General features: G+C 40.5%; 1 protein-coding gene across 3 annotated transcripts in view; it reads right to left on the bottom strand.

Moving 5' to 3' along the window:
- Nucleotides 1-17,073, bottom strand: part of zgc:110158 (uncharacterized protein LOC553590 homolog) — a 133,250-nt gene extending 116,177 nt beyond the window's left edge. For 2 of the 3 annotated variants that reach the window (XM_034159856.1, XM_034159858.1), the window contains exon 1: nt 16,773-17,072. In XM_034159856.1, coding sequence (XP_034015747.1) covers nt 16,773-16,828 — 56 coding nt within the window. In that variant the 5' untranslated portion in view covers nt 16,829-17,072. Of the gene's footprint in view, nt 1-16,772 lie in introns of all 3 variants that reach the window. The other variant, XM_034159857.1, reaches the window with a different exon arrangement.
- Nucleotides 17,074-22,838: the final 5,765 nt, after the last annotated feature.

The raw sequence follows: 22,838 nt of genomic DNA, 5'->3' as shown, positions 1-22,838 counted from the left end.
TGAATTGAGTTTCAGCATTTGTGGATCACCAATTACATGCATTCATCACTCTCCTCTGTGAAGTAATTTTGAGACATTCTTTTCGCAAAATCCAATTTTTTTTTTTTTATTACGAACTTAGTTGTCAAGTAGCATGGCAGTTCACAATATAAGCAAACCAAATGAACAAAGCTTCTTTGTACTCTCTGTACCTCTACACTCATATGAAAAAATAAAATCAAAATGCCTACTGATTCACAAATATACACTCACGCACACTGGATATCCACTAGATGGCAGTGTGGTTCCATTCATTACACAGCAGTCAATTTAGATCTCTCAGAGCCATTTGACTCATTTTGACTTCTGATATGAGCTGGACGGACATGGACTACATTAGATGATGGCGACTGCTCTCCTTGTCCGTCCAGCTCATATCAGAAGTCAAAATGAGTTTACGTCACAGAGGAAAGCGTGTCATGACAGGACCAAGCGCTCCCTGCGCTACTGCCTGCACTGTTGTGATCGGTCCTTTTGATCGGCACATTTTGCCGATCACCAATCAAACCGATCAAGGCGTGATGGGCCGATAATGATCGGTGCCCGATCGATCGGTGCACCTCTATGTAACACGTGTGTATTTTGTAAACAAACAGGGAGCCCCGAGCACACTAGTCTCCTAATAAGCTTTGGGGCAGAAAATGAGGAAAACTTTCACCAATGGGAGTAAGTTGGAAAATATATACACACACTAGTCTCCTAATAAGCTTTCGGGCAGAAAATGAGGAGAAGTTTCACCAATGGGAGTAAGTTGGAAAATATATACACACATGTATATGTGTAACACATAACCTGATGTCCTAATAGACTGATATTATTTGTCAAGGAAATTTCTAAAGGAAATAGTGCTGGATCCAAAAAATGGGAGAATTTGAAAAAAAAAAAAAAAAAGGTTAACGGAACTAGATGCAGCCCATAACTTACATACAGGTAGGGCTGAAACGATTAGTCGAGTAATTCGATTACAAAAAATGTTCGAGGCAAATTCTGTGCCTCGAAGCTTTGTTTAACGTTGTAGTACATATGCCAGGCCTGTGTGTGGCGCTGTAACATCCCCAGAAAAACAAACAGAAGAAGACTAGAGCAAGCGCTAATCAAATTAGCACAATAGCTACAGCTTTCCAACGCGACAAACAGAATGAAATAAAATCCACGCTGATCATCTGATATAGTTTACTGTGCATTTAAAGCAAAGCAGTGTTTTTTGTTTTGTTTTGTTTAAACAACACAGTTTCGTCCACTGGCCGCTCTACGCGTAGCGGCCGGCTGCTGCCTCTCTCTACCCGGTGTGAGCGGCTCAGCACTGCCGTCACACAGCTCCATCCCGGCCACAGAGTCTCTGGAAGAAGTCCACGCTTTCTTCTGCATTTTGCTTAGATTCGTAATAAGTGTTTCGCTTTTTAATTTTCGCTTTTTTTGGGCAACACACAATGCTTCACAAAAACAGGAACTCAAATAAAATAATAATAATAAAAAAACAGTGACTGTGAGGCTGCATGTTCAACCTCCAGCTGAAAATGAAAAGCATTGGCTGAATCACAATGTTAAAAAGAAATTCATGCAGGGACCCAGTCCACCACCTTAATAAATCAATCAATCAATAAATAAAAATGGTTGCATTTTACAAGTTGGGAAAACAAAAAACAGAAAGCCACAACCCATCACCATATGAGCAAAATGTCAAGACTTTGGCCTGACTTTGGCTGAGCTCCTGACACCAGGAAAGATCCAAAACTTGATGTGAAAACATAAATAATTACCCAGGAAAACAGAAAGGGATACACTAAATTTGACAATCTCCGTGATGACGCAGTGACATTGTGCCATTACTTAGGGAGAGCCCTGGACTGCTAATGTTTTAAAAAGCAAAAGTACTTTTTATCCGATTGCGTTTCAGTTGCCATGTTGACAAACAGTGAAGACGGCACTTTACGCGGCGCAACATGATGACGTCAAACTCATGAGACGGTCAGTTTTTTTTTTACCATAAGGCGGAGGGGTGTCTCAATTCATAGGGCTAGAGGCATACCCCTTACCCCTTGTTTTAAAGGGGTAGGCGAACAAAAGATAACTGAGATTGGGCCATAGTCTCAAAGAAGACAATCACTACAGCCCTGGACAAGAAAGGCCCACGAGGTTGCAGACCAAGAATAACTATTTACTATTTTATGTCTGACAGGTTAAAAATGTAAAGGTTAGCTAACCTCTGGAATTTAGATTCCAAAGGTTTCCTTTTAATAGTATTAAACTGCATAAAAGAACAAATGTGAATATGCTCTTACGTGAACATGCAATAAATCATACTTTAAATTGGCCCGATTCTTTAACTGTCAATGATTCTCACTTTCAGAGCTTTTAATAATGTAGCAGATTTGACAAATATACTCATGCAGTGCATTTAGGTCTGCCTGTAGACAAAATATTATCTGTTATTAATAACAATAGCCTTAATTTGATTAAACTTTTGTCTGCTGGATCACAAGTTATACAACTTCACGGTGGAGTGACACAGAAAAGGATTTTCTTAAAAATGTGGATTTTTGCTACAGTTTGCCAGAAGACACATGGGGGACACAAGCCTAAATCTGATCTGTTTTCTTGGATGAAAATCCTCCTCAATTCCGCTCCACTAAGAAGCTGTATAACTGGTGGTGCAGCAGACCAAAGTTACACAATGCAGTTTTCTCCAATTACTGCCAGAGAAGCCTATTTCTTCAGAGTTGTCATAGGTGTCTTGGTGGCGTTCCTCACGAGTCGTCTTCTTGCACAATTTTTTGAGAACTACATACTGCAGACAGATGTATCATACAATGTGGTTTGTATTTCTTAATAATTGATGTTATTTAAAATTAGACATCTTCAGTGACTTGGAAAAGTTCATGCATTCATCTCAAGAAAACAAAAGTGATGATTAGGGATGGGAACTGGTATGTTTTTATTGGTATCAATGACATTATCATTATCGATTCTGCTTATCGGCCCAATTCCTAATCATTTTCATGTGTGAAAAAAATGTAGGCCTACACATTTTCAATGTCAATGCAGAAGTTTCCCTTGCTGCAAGATGCAAATGTCAGAAGTGACATCATGACATGTACATTTCTGCAAAGTAGAAGTGGCGGAATAACGCGCTTACACTGATAAGAGTTGATAATGTCTGAAGCACACGATTCCGATGGACTGGCAAATTTGGAATCAGTTTGATTCCTATCCCTATAGTGATGACTTGTAGTAACAATAATCCTTATATTTAGTTTGTCCAAATACTTACAGCCTTACAAAACATGACAAAAGCTATATTTTATGATTAAAGCTGAACATCTGCACTACTGTCACACTGTGACCGTTTAATTTCCACTTCACTGTGGTGGCATACAGAGGCAAAATTACAAAAACTGTGTTAAGTAACCAAATGCTTAAATGGACCTGACTAACAAAACACTGGTAAGAATGACAAAACACTAATCAATTCTCAAATCAGTGTTCAAATAGCTTTGGTACAATCGGCATTATACAAACTAGCCAGCAAAAAAAAAAAAAAAGACCTCCCACCACCACCTTTTTCAGCTGCTATTTCCCCACATAGCTCAAGCAGTAGCCATATAGTATGCACAACATATTCCCTCAACTGAGAATCTATATCACTCAAAGAGAATATAGGCAGAAAAACGCAATAGACCACTGTACTTGATACATAATACAAAAGCTGTGGTATAGTTTGATAAAAAAAAAACATTCTGCACACACCGATATAACAAGCAATGTACATGTCGGTGCATGTACAGACCCTGTGCTGACTGCAGCCTTTAAATACACTCTACACAATTTGATGTGGATGCACATTCATACACCATTCAGCATGTGCCAGTGTTGGGGATTCATCCTTATAATCCAGAGTCCAGAACCTTTCTAAACAGTGCTTTACTTTCCAGTTCTGTTGTGCATTTTATCCTGCATTTGCCAACTTAGTGGGCATCATATTTCTCCCCTAGCTAGCACACGTAAGCAAACATACAACATGCATAATTTCTAATTTTCATAAATCCCACCAGCAACCACTCACCATCCAGCAGGTGGCAGACACATCCACAGGATATAACATAGGCCAAACATAGTTTCTTTTGGTATTTATCAGGTGCATCAAAGCTCTCAACTCAAGCTAATCACTACATCCTGATTTTGCACTCCTTTTTTAAATTGGTTGAGTTACAAGATTGTATAATTTAATGATTTTGAGTTATTGGCTACACTAGCTGCCTGGGACAGACTTAATCCACCCACTCATCTACATTTTTCCTGTCCAAGCATATAGTAAAAATTGCATATAATGGATTCAGCTGAACAGTGAATTTTGTCCATTATATGTATAAAATTGACAAAATCCATTATATGTAAAACACAGAATCTGTTTTTCTACATCTGCTGCAGAGTGATACCTTAAAATCTTAAAGCCTGATTTATCCTTCTGCAACTCTGTGGCCATGCAATGACGTCGACAAGCGCGTGGCCCTTTTAAAGTTCTCCATCGCGTCTTTATGCAATTTACCACAGGAACAGTGGCTTTTTCTGGATTAATTTATCCCTCAGCAAGCTCCAATTCTTTGTGCAATCATCAACCCCCAAACCAACAATATGGTACGTACAATTTTCCTCCATGAATTGCAGGTCATTTGAGCGTCTTTTTCTGACTCCGTGTTGTAAAGCTGGTCATATTTGCAGACTTCTCTGCCAAACGTTTTTGATCCATGTCCGAAATGTAATCAGCGGGCACACTGCAAAAAAATTTTTTAAATATTACAAGAGAGGAAGGAGTGAAAGCGTAAAAGTGACAAATCACAGCCTTTGAGGTCTCAGTCATTTAGCAGGTGTGCGTCAGGCTCCGGGTAGGGTTTGTGGCCAGGAAGAGGGCTCCGACCTAAAGTGGTTTCGTTCGTCACATCCTGTGATATGTGTGAGACTTAATACCATTTTAGTGCTGGCAACAAGCAGCATTTTGCTAATAATCTTGAATTGCATCCAACCTCGTTTCGGTGCCATGTCTGAGCACAGTTTGAAAAAAATAATCACGGAAATATGGTCTCAAATTGGCGAGTGTCAGTGCTGAACTTCATTTTATACCTCTGTTACTGGTGGGCACGTCCAAACTGCTATGTCCGGTATATGAGAGGGGTTTTTAATGGAAATGCACTGCGATGAGACAGGATGTTTTGTCCGATGTGATTGAAAAGCCGTTACACAAAATCCATTATATGAAGCGTTTAAGAATTGGGACTTTTGTTTTTGTCCGGTGAGTGCAAATATTCGGGTTATACAATGACTGTTTAGGAGAGTTTTAGTGTACTATAACCAGTACAGGTAAAACATTATTTTAAGTGCGTACCTTAGTATTTTCTTCTGTTTTTCTTGTTGCTTAATGCTGACAAATGATACTGTATTTGTTGTGTTTCTGATGCCCGATTCTATTTTTCTCTCTGTTTGAGGTGCAGTTCCATTCAGAGATGGGTGTGGTGTCTGTTTCTGCAACCCTCTCATCCTGTGCACCGGCAAAATTTCCTGTATATTCATTTTGTAAATTGTGTTGCTAGCATGACCCAAGCAGAGGGTCACCACTTTGAGTCTGGTCTGCTTGAGGTTTCTTCCTCAAATCATTGGAGGGAGTCTTTCCTTACCACTGTTGCCTGTGTGCTTGCTCTTGGGGTTGCTAAGGTTAGACCTTACTTGTGCAAAGCGCCTTGAAGCAACTTTGTTGTGATTTTGCGCTATATAAATGAAAATAAATTGAAATTGTATAAATTTAAAAATTATATATTGCATGAAGCACCAATATCCTAATCCTTAAATATACTGGCATACAATTCACAGAAATCTATGCGTAATTTTAACTGAACCTACAGCACCGAGCTCCAGTCTGTTCTTTTACTTTATAATTATTTTAACATTTTATCGGTGCCCAAACACAGGGACCCAACACCTGTCTCCACCCTCCAGGCTGCACGGGACCTGAAGAGCTTGCAAGAGGGAATCTGGGGCTCCTGATGAAAGATCACCGTTGTGATCCTCTTTAGGGACCATTTTAGGTGAGAGGCCAGGCTCCGCTGGAGGGTTGGAGCAGTAACTGGGTTCTGAACAACTGAACAGACGGACCACCCAGAGGACAAAGGAGAGTAAAAGATCACCTTCTACTAATCACAAGTAGACTAAAATCGCCTTTCTGTGTGGCGTTTACATGTTCTCCCCGTGATTGTGTGGGTTCCTTTTGGGTGCTCCGGTTTCTTCTCACAGCCAGAGATGTGCAGGTTAGGTTGAATGGAAACTTTAAATTGTCTGTAGGTGTGCGTGCTGTTGTGAATGTGTCTGTTTCTCTATATGTGGCAGACTGGCATCCTGTTCAGAGTGTACCCCACCTCACGCCCTACGACTGCTGGGATAGGCTCCAGCACCTCGTGACCCTTAATTGGAGTAAGTGGCTATAAAATACACATACATACATATACACATATATACATATGTATAGAGACACACACAGTGAAGCATTTGATCCACTGTCGATTTTGCAAGTTTTAGGTTTTAGGTACTAGCACTGTTCGGTATAGCCGGTTTAATCGGTACATGGTATAATTTTGGCCGATGGTAGAGATTTACACTCCACCAACGAATCACGTAGTTTTTCAATCCAGGGAAACTCCTCACTGAAGCGGCTGTGTGTGCATGAGAACCAGTTTGCTGCGGCAGAGAGGAGCGTTCTAAGCTGAGGTAACTCTCACTACGGTTCATGTAAGTTTGTGAGATGCCTGCTGCGTCACTGATATTTGCAAAGCCGTTATTTATTTATTTCAGCGGACACAATGGGGGAAGGCAGACGTTCCATCACGTCCTGAATCACACTTTGAGAAAGTGCCACATTTAATAACGCAAGGATTTTTTAAGGGGAGCAAAAAGACACAATCAGCCAGAATGAGACGATTTACCCAGACTGACTTCAAATATGAGTAAATTAAATATGTTTACTAATTTTTTTGTTTTTTTTTGTGGTTCCGTGCTGAGTTTTATAAATGAAGAAAAGCACCAGTGACCGTCCTGAAAGCACTTCATGTATTCAGAACGGGAGTCCCATCTAGTGTTCCAGAGATGAAACTTCAGCCTCTGACCCAACAATAAACAAATTTAATTCTTTCACCAAAACAACAAAGCCAGGCTTGCATCTTAGATGTGCCTTCCGGCAAATTGTACCTGTAGTTGTAAAATCTGAACAACAAATGTTTTCAAAATTACATTATATGGCTCACAATATGCTAAACTGTTATGAAAGTGTAACACAAAGGTCAATTTTTCAAGTTACATGTTTTTATTGCAAACTAGTTTGAAATTGTAGTACACATATATTTCTTTCATAAACCACAAAGCTCAAGATAACTCATTAACTATTAACTTAAAAAATTTCACTTTTCCATTATGGAAAAGTGAAATTAATAAAAGTATGGACCCCTGCAGATGTTATTTTTGACGGACAATTCTCAGGTTGTTTTCAACTTGTTATAATTTCTTAATACGCGTATCTTTTATACAAAATGATGATGTATATCGGAGAATACATATTTAAAGTAGAATGCCCATCTAAGTGTAAATGTTAGCTATAGTTTATGCGACTTTTAACCATCTATATCTCCAACTTGGTTTTGACAGATGGCGTAACATCCGCAAGGGTAATTTTTAATTAAATCTTTTTGTACTTAAAATTGACTCAAGGGCCTTTTATTTACTTTTAATTTTTCATTTCATGGGTTTTCTATTGACTAATGCACAATGCAATTGCCTTGAGGTTGGTTTGAAAAAAATATGACCTGGTTGAAAAAGTGAGGTCCAATCATGTTATAATATGTGATGAAAAAAAGTGGATTTTACAAATTTCTTTTAGATTTTTCTTTATTTTATGAGCAACGAAATACACTCAAATTATGCATACTATATATACATTAGTTACATAAGTGTTAACAATAACAAACATTTCTATTCAACAATCCATAGTTAATAAACACATTCATGAAGTACCTCAGGTGTAATATAACAGTTTAGCATATTGTGAGCCATATCTGTTTTTTGGTTGTTGGTTTTATTTATTTACCTTTGCTAAGGGACCCATTCAGAAACACATGATTTTTACACTTAAGTTTATATTGAGATATATACCGTTACCGTGAAGGGATTCAATTTATACCGTGATATGACTTTTAGGTCATATTGTACAGCCCTAGTAGGTACACTTCAACTGTGAGAGACAGAATAAAAAAAAAATTAAAATTCAGAAAGTCACAGTGTATGATTTTTAAATAATTTTACATTTTATTGCATGAAATAAGCATTTGATATAATAGAAAAACAGACCTTAATATTTGGTACAGAAACCTTTGTTTGTAATTACACAAGATAGACGTTTCCTGGAGTTCTTGACCAAGTTCGCAAACACTACAGCAGGGATTTTGGTCCACTCCTCCATACTGATCTTCTCCAGATCTTTCAGGCTTTGAGTTTCAGCTCCCTCCAAAGATTTTCTACAGAGTTCAGGTCTGGAGACTGGCTTGGCCACCCCAGGACCTTGAAATGCTTCTTACGGAGCTACTCCTTAATTGCCCTGGCTGTGTGTTTCGGGTCATTGTCATGCCGGAAGACCCAGTCATGACCCATCTTCAATACTCTTACTGAGGGAGGGAGGTTGTTTGCCAAAATCTCACAATACATGACTCCATCCATCCTCCCTTCAATACGGTGCAGTCGTCCTGTCCCCTTTGCAGAAAAGCACCCCAAAAAATTATATTTCCACACCCATGCTTCATGATTGGGACAGTGTTCTTGGGTTGTTCTCATTCTCCAAACATGGCGAGTGGAGTTGATGTCAAAAAGTTCTATTTTGGTCTCATCTGACCACATGACCTTCTCCCATACCTCCTCTGGATCATCCAGATAGTCACTGGTGAACTTCAAACGGGCCTGGACATGTGCTGTCGTCACCAGGGGGACCTTGCTGCCCTGCAGGATTTTAAACCACGATGGCGTAGTGTGTCACTAATGTAATCTTTGCGACTGTGTTCCCAGCTCTCTTCAGGTCATTGATCAGGTCCTCCTGTGTAGTTCTGGCCTTTCTCAGAATCATCCTTACCCCACGGGATGAGATTTGTATGGAGTCCCAGACCGAGGAAGATTGACAGTCATCTTGTGGTTCTTCCATTTTCAAATAATTAGGCCAACACTTGTTGTCTTCTCATGAAGCTGCTTGCCTGTTGTCTTGTAGTCTATCCCATCCTTGCGCAGGTCTACAATTTTGTCCCTGGTGTCCTTAGACAGCTCTTTGGTCTTGGTCATGGTGGACAGGTTGGAGTGTGATTGAGTGTGTAAACAAGTGTCTTTTATACAGGTAACAAGTTCAAACAGGTGCAAATAATACAGGTAAAGAGTGCAGAATAGGAGGGCTTCTTAAAGAAAAAATTACAGGTCTGTGAGAGCCAGAATTCTTGCAGGTTGGTAGGTGATCAGATACTTATTTTATGCAATAAAATGCTTTTTTTTTTTTTTTTTTTTTTAATGATACAAAGTGATTTTCTGATTTTTTTTTTTTTTTTTAGATTCTGTCTCTCACAGTTGAAATGTACCTACAATAAAAATTACAGACCTCTCCATTCGTTGTAGGTGGGAAAACTTGCAAAATCGACAGTGGATCAAATACTTATTTGCCTCACTATGTACATACACTTACACACAGATACACACACACACACACACACCTCAACCTTCAGTTTGTTGTGCTTTCATTGTGCATGCATACAGTCTGAATGTACTACAGCAAAACAATCCCAAAGCAACACATAGTGCATACCATCAAACTGATGTGCAAAACTGTATTCTGATGTTCCGCATTACATAAGAGGGAACACAACGACAGTCACCAATTAGCTTTTTGCCAATTACTTGCTAATGTTTAACAGCCAGAGTTTAAAGTCACTACACAGCGTTCTGTGGCTGAGGAAGTCTGTGTTCAGTAGTAAGATAAAAGCCTAAGATCTACACAGAGCCAACACCGACAGATGAAGCAATACAGAAGATTTATTTTTTTTAGTATGAGCAAACAGAAAACCTTCAGCCTGTACTGAAAGTAAGTGAAGTAATTTTCTTTCTCCAAGGACAAGGGTGAAGTGTAATCCCACCATGTTTCACACGTATTATACAAAATGAATATAATTAGTCTACAGATGTGTTCCTATATTGAGTACATTTAAGAACAATTTTGTAAACACACAAAATGGTGCAAAATATTCAAAACAGTTTGATCATCTTCCATTTAAACAATGAAGCACAAATATGTGCAATATCCTTTGTGGGCCCAGGAATCCTTGCAGAAAACTGATTCTACTTCTCCACATCTTTCAATTACAGTATATTTGGAATCATTAATTTGGACAAAAGACATCTCTTGAACAAATTATTTTAAGATCATAGAATGTGTGAGTGGTGGAAATAGTATATTGTGATAACTGGTAGAAATTTGCATTATTGCATGGATCTGGACCTTTGGAATGATTGTTGCATCAACAGTTTGGATTTAAGGGCCCTGTCCCACTGGTGTTTAGGAGGATTTGCACATGAAATGAGGAGACAAAAGCTGAGTGTCCGCAACAAAGGTGGGCGGAAATGACAAATGTCCCGGGGTGGATCAGCGAATACATGAGGAAGAAAAGCGGATATAACAGGGAACAGAAGCAAAGGCGACCGCGCCCCCATGAGGGGCACAGCGGCCGTGATGCACTCGCTTCATCTGTGCCCACTCTGTCTGCATGCGCAACATACCATTTGCGACCGTGATGTGGCCGTGCTGGGCACGCGTCATATCCGTTTTGCACGCTGTCCCGGTCCACCGCCAAGCCGCGCCAACCCGTTGATTGCGGATATCAGCGGATGACAGGGGATATGCAGCGCATTGGTTGTGTATGTCCTGCGTATGTCTTCAGTATGTGTTCAGGCAGTGATGCGGATCTCATCCGCAGCAGGATTTTTGAGCCGCTCAAAAATCCTGGCTGCGGACATGCGTGCCTCTGCGGATGATCACGGACGTGTTCGGATGGCGGCCGACTCATACAGGAATGTTACGCGGTTATTGCGGTTGTTTGGCGGATGTGGGCCACTTTTGTGCGCATTCCATCCGCAAATCCTCCTAAACGCCAGTGGGACAGGGCCCTAAGAAGTTGGAGAGCTAAAAATAAGAATTTGTAAATTGCTGGGTAACAATGCTTCTTATCATTTCCGTCACGTCAAATCAAAACACATGGAATATGAAGAATGTGTCCACCAAAACATTAGATAAATCAATGAATGGAAATGAATGAATAAATAAATTAATAAATAACTGCTACTTCTGCAAATGAGATCAGCCAGTTTTTGTTGTCCCTTTGCACAGCTTGATTTTTTTGTATATATTTCATGAAAATGTTTTTCAAAGATTGAAGTTACTTCAGAAAAGGATTTGTATTTTTCTATTTGTTGGATTTTTGCACAATAAATATTCTTAAAATAAGCCTACACTATGTGAATTATGTTGTTAGAGTACAGTCCCACATGCTTTACCACTTCAGAAGCATTTATATTGAAATTTTAAGAAAATGAATATACTGTGATTATACCAATACCATCTATTCTAAATGTTAGGCTATACCACCCAGCCCTAGTCATAGTCACAATCTAATATTGCTGAGAGTCAATAACCAACAATATTCAGCTTTCACCAACTGCTGTCTTCAAATCCTTCAATCTGTCTAATACCCATAGAAATGCTTTGATTTAATTCTGTAAAGGTGAAAACAATTTCCACATTGTAGGAACTGTAACATTATTGAGACTTTATGATTTCTAGAAAATTAAATGATTAGTCTGTCAAAACAATGTCATACTCTGTTGTTCAACAAATTGATAACTACAACAAGCACGCTATCATACTGTTTTAGAACTGATTAAATATGTCTATCAGATAACCAATCGAGAAGGATAAGCACAGGAAACAGCTACAGTACTTGCTAAATTCAAGCAAAGACAACAAAGCAGATTGGTTGTCACGCAACTGACCAATGCGCTTAAGAGGCTAAACACTGCAGTTCTGCTAACAGTCACCCAACACACACACTTGACCACTTAAAACCAGGGGAATCTGACCACTTTCTGAGGCTCCTAGCAATTTGTAGGTCACAAAGCTGTCTGTGACCGCTGGTGTAGAGTGTACGTCACTGCCACTTGTAGGTCAGCCTTGTGTTGGGCCACACACACACCTAAAGAATACACACAGGAGGGGATGTATTTTGTCACGACACTTTGCTGTGTTGTTTTATTGACAACACCACCAGACATGAACAACTGGATTCTCTGACTGGAACAGTTTTGGAATGCCTGGCAAAAGCTGACAGCAAGCTTTAGGGTACACCCAGTGCTTCAAATATTGATGCTGTTAGCATCTCCCTTTACGCTGCAGTTCTACATGTACACCATCATATATAAGAGTTAGACTTGTTGGGGATGGTTAATGAGTATTTCTTATATCTGGGAATTGAAGGATCACATTGCAGATCCCCCCAAGAGGCCTTCAATGAAATTTTTATGTGTGTGTTTTGTGGGTTACAAAAGTGACTGTGTGCATGCACCTGGCCTACTGCATTATTAAAGCTCAGAAGCAAGCTCATAGAAAAGGAAGCAAAGTTTGAGGAGGAGGAGAAGACTGAAACAGGGAGCAGGTACAATATGGCGAATACAGGAAAAGGAAAAAAATTTGCTTAGATTGGATGGTAACTTGGGCGGGGTATGCCCTATTTTTACAGAAGAAGAAACAAGAGGTGATACACATAAACGGCGCAGTTGTCAAAGATACTAGTTAAGAAAGCAGAAAACTGTCACATTCACAAACCTGAAATGGGAGAATTTTTACCTTTAAAAAGACACAAACAATTAATTAGCAAAGCAGATGCCATTTAATTTAACAATTGCCCCCCCCCCCCAAAAAAAAAATTGGGGGGACAAATCAGAACAACAAAAAAAACAACATTTTTTAATCCTTGATTGGGTCTGCTTTTTTTTTTTTTAAGAGGGTCCTGAAAATTTGGGGTCAAAATGAGCCTCAATCACAGAATTTAGGTTTTCATTTTACCATATCTGGCCTCTTCGTGAAGTGGTCCAACAAAAACGGTGCAAAAAAATTGGCTCACTCAGGGCGCACAGAAACATGAGTATTTGAAAACCTAAATTTTGTGATTTTGCCATTTTAGCTTATTTTGACCCCAAATTTCCAGGACCCCCTAAAAAAAAGCAGACCCTATCAAGGATACAAAATATGATTTCTGTTCCTTGCTAATGTATATCTACCCATAAAATTTTTTTTGAGACAAATCTGAAGGGGGTCTTATAAAAACTGGCTCTTAAATAACATTGACACAAAAAGTCTCGCCAAAAATCCAATGACCACATTATGAGACATTCTGCCTTCAGATAGACAGACAGGAGCGATCAGATAACCTCCACTGTCCTCCCTCAGCTAGCTGAGGTAATAAATTCAGTTCTAGATTTCTGACAGCGTCCTTGCTCTTTGCCTGGTGACAAAAGATGTTTAAAGCACAAAACTGGACTCAAGCACATTTCCCCAACTCTTGCTGTCACAATCGCCATCACACACCATGTGAATGACTTCATGACCTCACCCTCTGTCATTCCCCTTCCCGTTCTGAGATGGGACATCAGTGCGTGCACATGCTTATTCCCACAGTGGGAAATCTCCATGGTGTACACACCACCAGCACACCTGACATCCTGCCCGAGGCTCCTGACAAACCCCCCTCTTTAAACATGAATGAGCCTTCCCACCCGATCTTCTTCTCATCTGTCTCTTCCTTTCTCTCAGACTCCCTCAACTCTGATGCAAAGCCGAGGGTAGCCTGCTTCAGAATGTCTCAATAATTCAATACCAAAGCAAGGGATGAGGAGCAACCAAAGAATGGGAAGTGAGAGTTAAGGAGGGAGACGAAGAAAGGCAGAGGAGTGATGCATGAAGGAAGTACAGGGAGGTGTGAAGCGCCTGCTGATCTTTACACAAACATGCAAGTTTCACAATTTTGTCCCACCTAAATTCCTAACATGCTGACTGCTTCAGCAAGTTATCTGGCTTCCTTATTTACCTGTAGGTTAGTCAACTCCTGTGTAACTAACTGTTATAAACAAGGACGGAGCCTTCACAAAGATTCATGAAGAGATCTGAATTGTTATCAGCGAGACTCCTATCAGCACAGCCTTGTTTTACATACAATGCATCCGGAAAGTTCACAGTGCTTCATTTTTTTTCCACATTTTGCTATGTTACAGCCTTATTAAAAAATTAATGAATTTTGCAAGTTTATTAAAAATAAGAAAAACTAAGAAATAACCTGTACATAAAGTATTCACAGCCTCTCACAGTAGGCTCAAAATTGAACTCAGGTGCACCCTGTTTCCATTGATAATCCTTGAGCTTAAGTGGAATCCATCTGGGGTAAATTCAGTTGATTGGACATGATTTGGAAAGGCACACATCTGTCTACATATAAGGTCCCACAGTTGACAGTGCATGTCAGAGGACAAAACAAGCATGAAATCAAAGGAATTATCTGACCTCCAAGACAGGATTGTCTCAAGGCACAAATGTGGGGAAGGGTACAGAAACATTTCTGCTGCTTTGAAGGTCCCAATGAGTAGAGTGGCCTCCATCATCCATAAATGGAAGAAGTTTGGGTCCACTAGGACTCTTTCTAGAGCTGGCCGCCCATTTAAATAGAGTGATCGGGGGAGAAGGGCCTTAGTCAGGGAGGTGACCAAGAGCCAGTGGTCACTCAGACAGAGTTCCATCATTCCTCTGTGGAGAGAGGAGAACCTTCAAGAAGGACAACCATCTCTGGGGCAATACACCAATCAGGCCTGTATGGTGGCTAGTCGGAAGCCGCTCCTTAGTAAAAGGCACATGGCAGGCGACCTGGAGTTTGCCAAAACGCACCTGATGGACTGTCAGACAATGAGAAACAAAATTCTCTGGTCTGATGAGACAAAGACTGAACTCTTTGGCGTGAATGCCGGGTGTCATGTTTGCAGGAAACCAGGCACCATCCCTACAGTGAAGCATGATGGTGGCAGCATCATGCTGTGGGGATGTTTTTCAGTGGCAGGAACTAGGAGACTAGTCAGGATTTAGGGAAACATGAATGCAGCAATGTACAAAGACATCCTGGATGAAAACCTGCTCCAGAGTGCTCTTCACCTCAGACTGGGGCAACGATTCATCTTTCAGCAGAATAATGACTCTAAGCACACAGTCAAGATATCAAAAGAGTGACTTCAACGAACTTGAGTGGCCAGAGCCCAAACCTGAATCTGATTGAACATCTCTGGGGAGATCTAAAAATGGCTGTGCACCAACGCGCCCCATCCAATCTGATGGAGCTTGAGAGGTGTTGCAAAGAGGAATGGGCAAAACTGCCCAAAGATAGATGTGCCAAGCTTGTGGTATCATATTCAAGATGACTTGAGGCTGTAATTGCTACCAAAGGTACATCAACAAAGTATTGAGCAAAGGGGGGTGAATACTGATGTTAATGTGATTTATTAGGGTTTTTTTTTTAAAACAAATTTGCAAAAAATTAAGAAAAAATAAACTTTTTCATGTCGTCATTATGGGGTGTTCCGAGTAGAACTTTGAGGGGAAAAATGAATTTACTCTATTTTGGAATAAGGCTGTAACATAAGAAAATGTGGAGAAAAAAGTACTCTAAGTATCCATGCAGGTTTTTAGAGAAAGCTATGCAAAGTCCACTGAGACGGTTGCATGCAGACAAAGGGATCGGGAGAGCTGCAGCTCCCAAACCGAACGCACTGTGTTGTGCCCTGCGCGTTTGGTTGCAGATCGAATAGTGGAGAGCCCGTGTGCAAGTGCGGTAAAAGCAGCAGTTGCGATCGGTTCTTCCACGGCACAAACTCTCTGGGTTTGCAGGAGGAAAAAAAAAAATGCACGGGCCACAAAAGTTGAGACGCAGCTGCGCTCTCACATGGACACAATGCAAGAAGCGCACGAAGCAACATTCTGGAACGATTTTAGAACACGTTCCTCTGCCACTTTGGAACACAAAGTGGCCAAACAGCTGAATTCTATTTTTACCTACTGCTTCGGAAAATAAACAATTTTTTTTATTTTTTTTTTTTTAAAAGCGAGGCTAGTTGTAATGCACAGCGTATGAGTGCATTGTTACCTGTGGAGAACTAAAAGTGGTGGAACATCCAAGTCCACGCTGCTATCAATGCACACTAACCCACCACAAAATAAATACAAAAATCAAACTAAAAACCATGCAGGAGCAGCAACACCCGTCTAAAGAAGCGACGCAACTTTAACCTGCAACTTTTTCTTGCTTTTGCAGAAGCGCTGACACTGGCTGCGGCTAACTGCTCGGGGGCTAACTGAGCTGCAGCAGCTGCAGCACCCCACGCAGAAACTGCTGCAAAGAAGCACGCAAAGTAGCAACAAACGTGGCCGACAAAGTGTCACAACATCACTTTTTGGTTTCAGCCCAAAATGTGACCCGCCAGGAGAAGTGCGCGAACACGCACACTCCTACAGGAGTGACTGACATCAGTTAGCAACTTTAGCCAAGCTAGCACACTCTGTGTTTGTGACAGTGCAATAATTGACTTACTTTTCTCTGGCTTGGCTGTCGGAGGGGACCACAGCTCCTTTACCTTTGCCGTACATCTTGGAGGCTGTTGTTTTACTTTATTTTATTCCACTCGACACCTGTCAAAGAAAGGTACCAGGAAAACCTGCTATCTCCATAGCTACCTAGTTACTGTTCTCTCTCTCTCGCTCTCTCTCTCTCTCTCTCGCTCGCGCTCGCTCGCTCTCTCTTTGCTCCGGTTTCCTTTTTTTTTTTTTTAACATCCCCAACATTGCCCACAAATCAGGCAAGGTTTCAGCCGGGGGGAACTTGAAACGGTCCACTTTTTTTTTTCTTTTTTCTTTTTTTTTTTTCTTTTTTTTTTCAATTGCTGTTCCAGGATTCTGCTCACGCCCCCCCTGTTGTGCAGCGGTGGGGGCTTCTTAAAGCCACAGTACCTCACTTTTGCTTACTTCGCTCAAGTTCAAGTTCTTTTTCCGGAGGCCTTCAAGTTTAGGCCTCGCGTTCACATTATAGTATTGAATTGGTTTGAATGCAGATATTTCTGTGTTGTGTGTTGTAAGCATGAGTGGGTTAAAGTATGGTTTATTTTTTTGGGGGGGGGGGGGGAGCTGAAGTGTTGGGGCTCCTAAGACACTTTGGGCCCTACAAAAACAAGAAGAAAAAGAGACAAAAAATCTGGTATCTTATGAGGAAACATGGATCTTCAACAAGATTTTGACTGACAAAAAGCTATAAGCCTGTGTAGGTAGATGACAACGATCAGGAGATTCTTCTGGTTGCACACGTCTTCTGTGATGCTGCATTCACATGTTGGCTGTATGCAGCAGATGGTCAACCGGACGCATTAGATATATCTGTGGGTTTATATACTATTTTGTTTCTATCATTTTCTTTTGGTGGCAAGCAGGGATGCGGCAAAGGGGAGAATAAGGAGAAGGATTCTAGGGGCCCATGATTGACAGGGGCCCAAAGAGGCCCCTAATACAATTCTAATAATGACAAAATAATATGGGGGGGGGGGTGAGATTTCTTTTCATGGGGTTCAAAATCCCTGGTAGCAAGTAATCACTTTACTTAAAGGATCATATATTTTTACTATGACTCTGCTATCTGCTAAAATGTGCACGTGAAACTGAATTTAACTGGTTTTAGTGTGTAGAACAGAGAGAATGAATTTACCATAGGTTTCGTCTTTGCGCTGGTTTTGGGCAGGGGTCTGAACCTCCCTCTATGTGATGGTCTAGTGGTTAAGGTGTTGGGCTTGAGTCCAGAAGATCATGGGTTCAAATCCCTGCCTGACTGGAAAATCAGTAAGGGCCCTTGGGCAAGGCCTTTAATCCCCTATTGCTCCCGGTGTGTAGTGAGCGCCTTGTATGGCAGCACCCTGACATCAGGGTGAATGTGAGGCATAATTGTAAAGCGCTTTGAGTGTCTGATGCAGATGGAAAAGCGCTATATAAATGCAGTCCATTTACCATTTCCATTTAGAGACCAGTAAGAGAAGGATTTGCAAAATAAGGTCCGCCTTTTGTCACGCCCATATTGTGTTTTATAAAAACTATTTCAGTTTCTTTGTTCGACGTTCTGGACAGGTGGATCTCCTGCAAGAGAGAAGTTCTCCAGAATCCAGGCCTGTTTGTCGCCATGTTTTTGAATAAATTGAATGGGAGAAATACAGTAGTTTGACTTTGGAAGGGTCAGTATTACAATAAGGACTGGGGTAAAACTAACAGACGCTTTGTTGTATTCAGTGACCTGCGGCTGTAAATCCATCCACTTTCCATCAAAAGTTAAAACTTTCTGCTTGCCGCAGTGACAAGGACAAATTAAGCTGTAGTTACATCCGTTCAGGATGTTTTCTCAAGAGCTGAAGCTCAAATAGGGCTGATCCACATGGCACCGTCTTGGCATAGCCCGAGAACCGGCACTGAATTGGGCCAGATACTGGCCTCTCCTAGCCTGTGATTGGTTGGCAGCCGAGATGCTGACATTAGCCTCACTTTGATGGGGCCCGAGTGTTGCTCTCCTATTGGTCGTTTAGGAGTGGGAAATCTCACTCCAAAATGGAGGCCAGTATCCGGCCCAATTCATCGCCAGGCCAGTTGTCGAGCTACATCTTGGCAGTCAGTGCCTGACTCCTTCTCCCAGCTAAACCAAAATGGCTAAAGAGTTGGAGCAAAGGCAAGACCAACAACTGGGCGGGATGAACAACACGCAAACACGCCCCCAACTCCATCTCTAAGAGGTCCATCTTGGTTCGAACTGTTTTATTACGTCCACCAAGGAGGTGTTTTCACCAGTGTTTGTTTGTCCGTTAATGGGATAACTCAAAACGTAATGAACACACTTCAATGAAATTTTGTGAGCGGATAAGTAATGTTCCAGGAGGTGATATATTATATATTATGAAACTGAGATCCAGACAAATATTTGGCACATAGCTGCGTTTAACTCAAAAAGTTGTGAGAAGATAATGGAAAAATTTGCTGAGCAGATGGATAATAACCGAGAAAATGAAAGCTTTTCTTTGGAATTTGATCCAGAACATATTTTGGATTCAGGATCTAGAATAAGTTTTAACCATTCAGGAGCATGTAGTCTTAGTGGAGTGCTTTCTAGTTTGAAACTGATGCAGAACATATTTTGTATCCAGGGCACTCATTTATCAAACTGTGCACAGGAAAGGTTCTACACACATGGACAAAACTGTTACCTTTCCATTAAAGAAAGGAAAAAAACTGCAATGGTCACTGCAATAACTCAAAACTGACAAAAATAATACTAAATCAAATTTTTTTGAAAATTAACTCATGAAAATCAGACATTAAAAACAAACTAATGAAACTGACCTGGACAAAAATGATGGTACCCCTAGAAAAGATTGAAAATAAATTGACCATATGAGCATGTTAAACTAAGGTCTATCCTGTAATTAGCATCACAGGTGTCATCAAACTTGTAATCAGTCCGTTTGCCTATTTAAAAGGTGAAAAGTAGTCACTGTGCTGTTTGGTATCATGATGTGTACCACACTGTACATGGACCACAAAAAGCTAAGGAGAACGTTGTCTCAGGAGATTAAAAAGACAATTATTGACAAGCATTTTAAAGGTAAAGACTACAAGACCATCTCCAAGCAGCGTGATGTTCCCATGACTACAGCTGCACATATAATTCAGAAGTTTAAGGTCCATGGGACTGTAGCCAACCTTCCTGGATGTTGCCGCAAGAGGAAAACAGAGAACAAATTGAAAAGATGGAGAAGAAAAAAGATAACCAAAGAGCCCAGAAGAACTTCCAAAAACGTTAGAGGTGAACTCCAAGGTCAAGGTACATCAGTGTCAGATCGCAGCATCTGTCACTGTTTGAGCCAAGGTGGACTTAATGGTAGACGACGGAGAAAGACACCACTCAAAGTAAATCATAAAAAAGCAAGACTGGAATTTGCTAAAATGCATATTGACAAGCCACAAAGCTTCTGGGAGAATGTCCTTTGGACAGATGAGACAAAACTTGTAAACTGGAGCTTTTTTGCAAAGTCAGATCAGCTCTATGTTCACAGATGCAAAAATGAAGCATAGAAAGAAAGAACAATGTACCTACTGTGAAACATGGAGGAGGCTCAGGTATGTTCTGGAGCTGCTTTGCTGCATCTGGCACAGGTTGTCTTGAATCTGTGCGGGGTCCATTGAAATCTCCAGACTATCAAGGCATTCCGGAGCGAAATGTGCTGCCCAGTGTCAGAAAGCTTGGTGTCAGTAGCAGGTTATAGGTCACAAAACACAGCTAAAAACACCCGAGAATGGCTAAAAACAAAACATTGGACTATTCTGAAGTGGCCTTCTTCTGTGAGCTCTGATCTAAATGCTATTAATCATCTGTGGAAGGAGCTGAAACATGCTGTCTGAAGAAGGCACCCTTCAAACCCGAGACACTTGGCACAGCTTGCTCACGAGGAGTGGGCCAAAATACCTGTGGACAGGTGCAGAAATCTTGAGAGTTATAGAAATCACTTGATTGCCTCAAAAGGTTGTGCGACAAAATATTACATGAATGGTACCATCATTTTTGCCCAGGCCAGCATTCACAAATGCCCTCAGTTATCCACATACGGTGACAAAACATCTGTTTGTTACTTGTGTTCCTCACCAGAATAATGGAACAAGAGCACAAGGAAAATAAACTTTTGTGAAATAGGTGTCTTGGTGGCTTCCCTCACTAGTCTCCTTCCAGCATGATCATTCAGTTTTTAAGAACTGTCTATTCCTCACAGATTTACATTAAAGTACCATACTGTTTGGATTTCTTAGTGGCGGATGTAAATGAAGGCCAAGACATTCAGTGACTTGGAAATGTTCATGCATCCATCTGGCTGTAAAAGTGATGATTTACTTAAACTGAAATGAAGTAGGGCTCACCAACCTTGGACATCCCCCTTCAGTTAGCATCCAAAACACACTAGACTTGACAAATCTGACTTTCCAACTGAGTTTCCAGCAGGTACACATGGAAAACATGTACCTGCAAACACATTTTATTTTTTTGTATTTAATATTCATAGTGCCAATAACTCTGACCAGTGTATTCTATTTGGGTTAATTCAACGTTCAATTAGCATTAAAGCAGTTTTCATCTCCTGAGCAGCACAACAGTGCAATGGCAGCACTCTTAGTATAGTTAATAATTTAAAAGCAACAATATTCCATATATGCATATTAGATCTTTGACATGTAAAACATATCACTCATAACCAGTGTTATTAGACAAATCAAATCAAATTTATTAATTTATATAGCGCCAAATCACGATGAAATCGTCTCAAGGCGCTTCACACAACATAAAAAAAAAATACAAAATTTAAAACACAATAAAAAGACGACCATAAAAGAAAGACAACCATAAAAGAATACAAGAATAAAACACATCATAACACTAATGATAACACAGGGAAAACAAATGAGTCTTTAAACGTGACTTATTAGACCTTTTCTTTACATTTTTTAAAGAAATAATTATACACAAATATAAAACTTCATATCATCAACATACTCACATCTACATTATACTTTATTACATACCTGTAGAATATCCTGGTGTCACATTGAAAACTTATAGTCAGGTACATAAATATCTGAACAATGACAACCCCAATTCCAATGAAGTTGGGATGTTGTGTAAAATGTAAATAAAAACAGAATACAATGGTTTGCAAATCCTCTTCAACCTATATTCAACTGAATACACCACAAAGACAAGACATTTAATGTTCAAACTGATAAACTTTATTGTTTTTGTGCAAATATTTGCTCATTTTGAAATGGATACCTGCAACATGTTTCAAAAAAGCTGGGACAGTGGCATGTTTACCACTGTGTTACATCACCTTTCCTTCTAACAACACTCAATAAGCGTTTGGGAACTGAGGACACTAATTGCTGAAGCTTTGCAGGCGGAATTCTTTCCCATTCTTGCTTGATGTATGACTTCAGTTGTTCAACAGTTCGGGGTCTCCGTTGTTGTATTTCGCGCTTCATAATGCGCCACACATTTTCAATGGGTGACAGGTCTGGACTGCAGGCAGGTCAGTCTATTACCTGCACTCTTTTACTACGAAGCCATGCTGTTGTAACACGTGCAGAATGTGGCTTGGCATTGTCTTGCTGAAATAAGCAGGGACGTCCCTGAAAAAGACGTTTGGATGGCAGCATGTGTTGCTCCAAAACCTGGATGTACCTTCCAGCATTGATGGTGCCATCACAGATGTGTAAGTTGCCCATGCCATGGGTACTAACACACCCCCATACCATCACAGATGCTAGCTTTTGAACTTTGCGCTGGTAACAATCTGGATGGTCTTTTTCCTCTTTTGTCCGGAGGACACGACATCCATGAGTTCCAAAAACAATTTGAAATGTGGAGTCATCAGACCACAGCACACTTTTCCACTTTGCGTCTATTTCAAATGAATGTTGTTGATGTTTGGCTTTCACTTTGCATGGTAGAGTTTTAACTTGCACTTGTAGATGTCGCAATGAACTGTGTTAACTGACAGTGGTTTTCTGAAGTGTTCCTGAGCCCACGCGG

The sequence above is a fragment of the Thalassophryne amazonica genome, chromosome 19 (genome assembly GCF_902500255.1).
Source record: "Thalassophryne amazonica chromosome 19, fThaAma1.1, whole genome shotgun sequence".
Lineage (NCBI taxonomy): Eukaryota > Metazoa > Chordata > Actinopteri > Batrachoidiformes > Batrachoididae > Thalassophryne > Thalassophryne amazonica.
This window is presented reverse-complemented; position numbering and strand designations above follow the sequence as displayed.